The sequence below is a fragment of the Tiliqua scincoides genome, chromosome 5 (genome assembly GCF_035046505.1).
Source record: "Tiliqua scincoides isolate rTilSci1 chromosome 5, rTilSci1.hap2, whole genome shotgun sequence".
Classification (NCBI taxonomy): domain Eukaryota; kingdom Metazoa; phylum Chordata; class Lepidosauria; order Squamata; family Scincidae; genus Tiliqua; species Tiliqua scincoides.
The window spans coordinates 140,032,788-140,041,492 of NC_089825.1; the positions used below are offsets into that span (position 1 = coordinate 140,032,788).

Sequence of the window (8,705 nt, forward strand, 5' to 3'; positions counted from 1 at the left end):
GGCCGGAGTAGGGATGACTGACAGCACCGGGGCTTGGTGCGTGCTGGCTGCCGGGCTGAGTGGCCGGCTGCTGGGGGGTGCTGTTGGCTGCCTTGGTTGGTCAGTGGGTCTGCGGGCAGGGTGGTTGTTGGAGCGCCTGCCTCCGCCATGAACAAGCAGCAGCAGCAGCAGCAGTTGGCCATCCAGGCGGAGATCCAGCGCTTAGATCTGGGAGCATGTCATTGCCATTGAAGCTGGGTCGATGCTCCTCAGTCGCTCTCGGGCTCTCTCTCCTGGGCACGTTCACTGGCTGCCTGGGGGCTTCATCCCCGCAAATTGGGCATCAGGTGGAAGCTTCAGGCTGCAGTCCTGTCCACACTTGCCTGGGAGTAAGCCCCACTGACTATAATGGGGTTTACATCTAAGTAGACAGGCCCTTAGAGCTCAATCCTACCCAACTTTCCAGCACCTGTGCACCCCAAGGTAATGGACCAAATGTTCCCATACATTGAGGAGGCTTCTGTGACTGCACCCCCCCCCCCCGCACCACAGGAAGCAGTGCATACTTCATTTGCACAGCAGCAGCAGCACTGGAAAATTGGATAGGATTGGGCCCCAAGTCTGTAGTTGTCCTCGTTCCACCCCCACCTCTCTTTCACTTGGGCATGAATCTGGTGCAGGCTTTCTCAGAAGTAAGCCTTTTTTCAACTGAATTCTGAGCAAAGTGTCACAGGATCACTCTGCACATTCCCTGTTCAATTGTGCCTGCTGCCCTATTCCTTTGCTGTTGTATTTATACAGGGGGTGGTAATAAGTATTAATAAGTATTTATGCAGCACTTCAAAAATGCTGACCTGTCTTGTCATTGTCATGTCCATACATGCAGTAACTCTCAGGTAGGTCAGTATTATTATCCTCCTGTTGCAGATAGTTGATGTCTCTTAGCCACTACACTACACTTGCTAAGGTTCATTTCTCCCTAGGTAGTGGAAATGCCCTTCTTATTCAGTGTAACTTTGGTACCTTCCTTATGTTTAACCTTGTCTAATTGGCTCCTAGGCAAAAAGCCATCTTTTAAAGTAGGGGAGAGCAACTGTGTACCCTCTTTACCTGCGTGAAACACTTGAGAGGATAGAAGGGATGACAAAGGACAGCAGTGTGGAATTCTCTGCCAAATAATTTTAAGTCAATGAAAGTACTTGGGATTACTTTGTTTGGATCATCTTATGCTTGTGAGCAGCTGTTTTCAGCTTTGAATGATATCAAATCTGACACCAGAAACAGACTAACAGATGACCTAAGTGCTGCATGTGTTGCTCTCAAACTTACAAAGTATGAACCAAGGTTAGACAAATTATCAGCATGCATACAACAGCAAAAATCACATTAATGGTTCAAAAGCAGGCCAAATGCAGACTTTGACCTTTCAATAAAAGGTTGTATCATTGAAAGCTCTGTTATTGTGTTTTTCTTTAAAGACAAAAGATGTTAATGTACGATTTGTTTTTTCTAAACTAAAACCTCAGTATTCAGGTTTAATTGCCATGTTGGCACTTCGCAATAAATAAGTGGGTTTTGGGTTGAAGTTTGGGTACTCGGTCACTAAAAGGTTTGCCATCACTGGTCTATCATATTAGTTTGTTCTAGATTGCTGATAATGAGTATTCCTTAAACATCAACGTATTTGATTAATAAATCTTGTCTCTACCTGGGGGAGGAGGGTGCTTGGCTTAGCAGGAGTTCCTATGGTCAAAAGAAGGAGCTGCATTACACCATATAATTTTCTTAAACCATCCCCATGGAAGCAGCATCAAATACACAAACATGCCTTCGACTGAATCATGCCCCAACCAAAAGTATTCAAGGTGAGGGAGAATTTTCCAGTTTCTTTTCTTGAATAGGGAGAGTGATCAGCAGATGCTGCTCAGCATTGCATGGTTCAAATTTTCACTCCCTGCCATTAATATCAATAGGATTTCAAAAGACTTGCGTGTGGCTGGATCATGACCACATCCGAACTCCCTTCCCGAGCCTAAAAGCCCTACAGGATACTCTCTCCTGAATACTGGAGTCTAACAGCCCAATCCTATGCATGTTTTCTCAGAAGTAAGTCCCATTAGAGTCAATAGGGCTTACTCCCAGGAAAGTGTAGATAGGATTGGGTTGTGAGCAAGGTGTTTTCAAACTCACTTTGTGCATGGCTCGGGGGTGGGGGGGGCAGACAACTCACATCAAGGTGGCTCAAGTACAAGAGCCAAATCATAGGACACTAGGAAAAGAATCATCTGATCAAACGGTGAACTAATTCATGTTCCTAGTCCCCCAAGGGGCTGCTGCAAACTCAGCCACTAACTTTTTTTAACAAGGTCTCTGAGTGCTGGGCTCAGGCATGTGGATGCGGGAGAACCCGTGGACATTATATATCTGGACTTTCAGAAGGCGTTTGACACGGTCCCTCACCAAAGGCTACTGAAAAAACTCCACAGTCAGGGAATTAGAGGACAGGTCCTCTCGTGGATTGAGAACTGGTTGGAGGCCAGGAAGCAGAGAGTGGGTGTCAATGGGCAATTTTCACAATGGAGAGAGGTGAAAAGCGGTGTGCCCCAAGGATCTGTCCTGGGACCGGTGCTTTTCAACCTCTTCATAAATGACCTGGAGACAGGGTTGAGCAGTGAAGTGGCTAAGTTTGCAGACGACACCAAACTTTTCCGAGTGGTAAAGACCAGAAGTGATTGTGAGGAGCTCCAGAAGGATCTCTCCAGACTGGCAGAATGGGCAGCAAAATGGCAGATGCGCTTCAATGTCAGTAAGTGTAAAGTCATGCACATTGGGGCAAAAAATCAAAACTTTAGATATAGGCTGATGGGTTCTGAGCTGTCTGTGACAGATCAGGAGAGAGATCTTGGGGTGGTGGTGGACAGGTCGATGAAAGTGTCGACCCAATGTGCGGCGGCAGTGAAGAAGGCCAATTCTATGCTTGGGATCATTAGGAAGGGTATTGAGAACAAAACGGCTAGTATTATAATGCCGTTGTACAAATCGATGGTAAGGCCACACCTGGAGTATTGTGTCCAGTTCTGGTCGCCGCATCTCAAAAAAGACATAGTAGAAATGGAAAAGGTGCAAAAGAGAGCGACTAAGCTGATTACGGGGCTGGGGCACCTTCCTTATGAGGAAAGGCTACGGCGTTTGGGCCTCTTCAGCCTAGAAAAGAGACGCTTGAGGGGGGACATGATTGAGACATACAAAATTATGCAGGGGATGGACAGAGTGGATAGGGAGATGCTCTTTACACTCTCACATAATACCAGAACCAGGGGACATCCACTAAAATTGAGTGTTGGGCGGGTTAGGACAGAGAAAAGAAAATATTTCTTTACTCAGCGCGTGGTCGGTCTGTGGAACTCCTTGCCACAGGATGTGGTGCTGGCGTCTAGCCTAGACGCCTTTAAAAGGGGATTGGACGAGTTTCTGGAGGAAAAATCCATTATGGGGTACAAGCCATGATGTGTATGCGCAACCTCCTGATTTTAGGAATGGGTTAAGTCAGAATGCCAGATGTAGGGGAGAGCACCAGGACGAGGTCTCTTGTTATCTGGTGTGCTCCCTGGGGCATTTGGTGGGCCGCTGTGAGATACAGGAAGCTGGACTAGATGGGCCTATGGCCTGATCCAGTGGGGCTGTTCTTATGTTCTTATGTTCTTATGGGCTGGGCTTGGTTCCAGGGCTAACCACAGACTGGATCTGTTCTTCCATCATCAGTGCTCCTTAAGGGTCCAGAAGCAACTTGGTTTTGGGATGTGCAGACAACCATGATTTGCTAAGGGCCTCTTTTCCTATCCAGATACTGAGCAGTAAGTCATTTGTTCCTGTCTTTTAATTTCTGGACACTCTCTGCCTGCCTTCCTCTTTCTCTGTTTCTTGTCCTAATTGTGACTCTAAGGTTTTTTTTCTGATAGCTAGAAATTTTAGAGCTCTTCCTCACACTTTTTCTGGTTGTTGATTTGACATCTTCCCATCCACTGGATTTTTCTTTTAAACCACCGCTAAAGGCTACTGTGGTCCTTTCAGCACAAACCAGGACCAGCAGGAACTAGAAGGAAACAACCTTCTGATAGCTTAATAAACAGCCCTACCCTTTCTTGAGAGTACATGATCATGAGGAAATGTATCTTATGCTATAGCTGCCTGTTGCTTAGAATAGACTTTACTAACCTCTTAAGGCACCATGTAGGAGAAAATTATGTAATGGAGCTCCCTGAGGCTGGACTATGGCATGGATACCTCCAAGCTCATACTTCAGTTCCTCCACAGAAGCAGAGCAGATAAGCTGCTTTGTGTGGGAGATGTCATCTTATGAACTGAGGCAAAGTGTTATGAACTTCAGTTGCTCAAATGCCATCTCTCACAAAGGCTCCTTTGATTCCATGACATTCTTCACTTCTTCACTTCTTTTTTTAACCTTTGCTACCCCTCTAGTCAATATTTGTTGTTGGTTGTGGTTGATGCCCTTCATGCTATTCCTTGGCCCTGATTGGTCCTAACGTGACTACATGCAAAGGAGGACAAGAAGCCCTTTGGCAACTGTGGGTTCACCTCTGCATGCCAAGGCACAATTGCACCTCTCAAAAATACTACATCTAGTCTGCCCAGTTGTGGTTAGATGGCTGCCCCTTGGAAGCTCCCAAACAGGGCATAATGGTTGTGCACATCTCCTACCATTTGTCCCCAAATCATGCAGTCAAAGGTGTACTCCTTCTTAGACTCCATGTGTAGTTAATAATCTTTGGTAGGTCATGGATTTTTCTATTCTGTTTTTCTATGCCTTCTGGACACACTGGAGCACCTGATATAGTTCAAAATATAAGTGAGAGTCTAGCCATGTGACAAGAATATGCACATCAAGGCTCCACCATGTAAGACTTTCCTTGCTGGATGGGACCAAAGTCCACCTTTGCCACCATGTGCTCCAGTATTCAGTTTCCAGCAGCACTCAATCAGATGTGTCTGAGAAATGCACAGATAGGATATGAAAGCAATAGCTTTTCCCTGCTATTTGTCCCTTGCAAGAAAGAGGTAGACCACCCTTTGTCATGGAGGTTCCACTGAGCTAGCAAAGTCAGACTTCCCCATGAATATTTTTAAGTGCTATCCAACCCGGTCCCACTATAGTAATGAGTCAATAGTGGATCAAGGTGATCACATCATGCACTTCCTTTGCTTTTCTCTGAACCTAAGTCAGCTTCACTGAACTGGTCTGATTCTCCTTCCCAGTTAGAAGGTCATTCCAGATGACTGCCGTAAACACTGGGATAAATCCATGGTTGATAAAAGATCACCTGCAGTGGTGTTGCTAGGAGGGTCTATGGGGTGCAAACCGCATTGGTTAACACGCATGGGGGGGACTCACCACTGGTGGCCAAAAAATTTTAAAATCTTTGTATTTTTGAATAATACCATCATGTTATACATCATTCAATGTGTAATTTCATGCAGAATGTGATGAAACAAATCATGTTTAAATATCTCTTTGCTATCAAAGGTTATAGCCAAAAAACCAGCAGGGGGCTGGGCAATGGTACAACACCCTGTCCGTTGCCTGGGCATTGCCCTGCGCACTGCATGTGAGTTGGTCCATCATAGGGATGCCACGCTGGCCTCCCACACTGGGTGATGTACACCCTAGTGACACCACTGATCACTAGTGCTCTCCTTCCGCCTTTGTAAGAGAGAGCGAATCTGGAGAAAATCTGGTTTTGTGTAAAAAATCTTTTTACAAAACCTTGACACGGAGGAGGGATGCGACAAAGGTCAAGATGGAAGGCCTCAGAGACAGTTTAAACAAACAGCCATTATTTGTTGTAAGGATGATATAAAGTTGGTGCCTGGTTTATGAAAAACTAATTTTGAATTCTAAAAAAACAGTATGGTATAGAATATATTAACAAGGAGTCAAAAATGTATAGCAGGATTTTTGGCTCATGATTACAGAGCTACCTGGTACAATTATTTTTGGTCCCCTTAACCGGCAAATTGATATTTTTTTCCTCCAGAAATAATGCTTATAATAATAAAAGGTGTTTTTAAAATAGGAAATACCCTATGCCTATTGAGGGCCAAATCCCACCCAATTTTCCAGCGCCGCTGCAACCTTGCCAATGAGACATGCACTGCATCCTGTGGTGGGAGGGCAATCATGGAGGCCTCCTGCAAGTTAGGGAACTTTTGTTTCCTTTCCTCAAGGCTGCATTTCAGCTGCACCAGCTCTCAAAAGTTGGATAGGACTGGGCCCTCCGTCTTTCCTGCAAATCACCTACTGTCCCACTTATAATTTGTAGCCTGTGTTTTACAACCGGACACCCAAAAGAGATTCTTGGGGGCTAGCAAGGGCATACTGTGATTTTGGAGGGACTGCTGCTATATGAGACAGCAGCATTATCTGTGTGTTCACCTGTTTAGCTCCTGCATTTTATAAACGGGTATTGCCAAAGCCGGCTAAGTCCACCAGTATTCACTCCTGGTAAAGAAATCAAGCCTGCAAAAGTCTGACCCTTTCTACTTCCCCAAGCTACAGGAAGTGTTAAGGTCAGACTTTTGCAGGCTTGATTTCCTTACGAGGAGCGAATACTGGATTTGTGAGTAAGTGCAGATTGGATATGTCACAGACGTCTTTTACTTGCCTTTGCAATTCTGTGTGTTTGCTGCAGAATGAGGATGTTAAAAGATGCTGCAAAGGAATCAGACCGTCATGAAAGAGTTTGTACTGCTGGGTCTTTCCCAGGCAAGAGAAGTTCAGCTCTTTCTCTTTATCCTCTTCCTTGTCTTCTACTCAGTGATCCTGCCAGGGAACATCCTCATCATCATGACCATCCGAAGCGACCCCCGAATGAGCTCCCCCATGTACTTCTTCTTGGCCAATCTGGCCTTCCTGGACATCTGCTACTGCTCCGTCACCCCACCCAAGATGCTTGCTGATTTCTTCTCCAGTCACAAAACAATCTCCTACAAAGGCTGTATAGTCCAGATCTTCTTACTTCACTTGCTGGGGGGATCTGAGGTCATCCTTATCATTGCTATGGCCATTGACCGCTATGTAGCCATTTGTCACCCATTGCGCTATGCCAGTCTTATCACCAGAGCAGTCTGTTGGACTCTGGTCTTGGCCTCTTGGGGTGTAGGCTTCATGCACTCTATTATCCAGATCATCTTTATTGTCCCACTCCCTTTCTGTGGACCCAACGAGTTGGACAATTTCTTCTGTGACATCACCCAGATTGTCAAGTTGGCTTGCAATGACACTTATGCTCTGGAATTCTTCATGTTCTTCAACAGTGGCCTGTCCAGTGTGATGTGTTTCATCCTCCTGCTCATCTCCTATGGAGCCCTGCTGGTCAAGGTGAAGATGGGCTCCTCTGAAGGGAAGAGAAAAGCTGCTTCCACTTGCATCACCCACATCATCATCATCTTCATCATGTTTGGTCCCGCCATCTACATCTACTGCCGACCTTTCTTAGAATTCTCCCTTGACAAAGTTGTGGCGGTTTTTCACACTGTGGTCTTCCCTCTGATGAACCCCATGATCTACACACTGAGGAACAAAGAGATCATACAAGCCATTAGGAGGTTATTGGGCAAGCACAGATTTTGGGTGCCATAAAGGGAAGCTGGCAGTAAGAGAGTTTGAAGAGGCCTGGTATTCAAAATACATCATTTGGGTTTATATTCTGTCCTATACTGAGTAGGGCCGGCAACTGACTTCAGAGGACAGGTCTAACCAGGCCCACAACCAGTGTTCCCTGAACTTTTTTCAAGGTGTGCAGAGCCCTACAGTGGCAGTTTGGGGTGGATCTGGAGTGCTTGCCAATGATGTCATCATGGCCAAGCACCAGAGCACTGAGAGGCAAACTGTGAGGGGCTTCCATTCCCGCTGTGTGTCCACAGAGCCACACAGCTTACAGGGAAGGCTGCCTACAACCCCATAGAGACTGGGCCTGGGGCCCAAGAAGGTTTTAGCCCCCTCCCCTGGAAGCTTCCCCACGGGTGCAGGAAGGGCCGATTCCTGGGCTCCATGAAAGACAGCAATACTTTGTGTACCTTGGTGGGGAAATCACACTCAGGTGCAAATTCACCAGTATCCAGTGGTTTATTCAGAATACAGCACAGAAGAGCCATCAGGTAAACTCTTATAGTTCCCCCAGTGGCATTGCTAAGGGGAGACCAAACCAGGTGACCTTCACAAGGGCAGTGACACTACTAGTGGTCAAAATTGTGGAAGACTTGGTGTTTATGAATAATACCATAAACTTATATACCATTTGATCGGTAATTTCCTGCAGAATGTAATGAGACAAACGATGTTGAGATATCTATATTTTATCAAAAGTTATAGCCAAATAACGAGAAAAAGAAACCTTACCCGCTTTACATAACAAGAAGTGGATTTGCTTTACTCAAAACTGACCAATGAAACTGATTGTTCCAAGAACGAATAAGGTGTTTTTATGACACAGCAGGGAACCGATAAGTGTTAGTATAAGTCATCTGTCATTTACATGGATCAGAGCTAATACTAGAACTATTATTCAATGGTGTGAGTGAAGTTGACCACTGGTTTTTTGTTGATTACTGATTTGTTGGGTGACCTGTACTAAAACACTTTTAAATAAATAAAGTTAATTAATGGAGATGACACCAACCCTAGTGATTGCACTGCATTTAATCTCTGC

At 45.5% G+C, this 8,705-nt stretch overlaps 1 protein-coding gene across 1 annotated transcript; it reads left to right on the plus strand.

The window, feature by feature from the left end:
* The first annotated feature begins 6,703 nt into the window (after positions 1–6,703).
* Positions 6,704–7,636, plus strand: LOC136653920 (olfactory receptor 4N2-like). The gene has a single exon (XM_066630790.1). The coding sequence runs from the start codon at positions 6,704–6,706 to the stop codon at positions 7,634–7,636; it is 933 nt and encodes a 310-aa protein (XP_066486887.1).
* Positions 7,637–8,705: the final 1,069 nt, after the last annotated feature.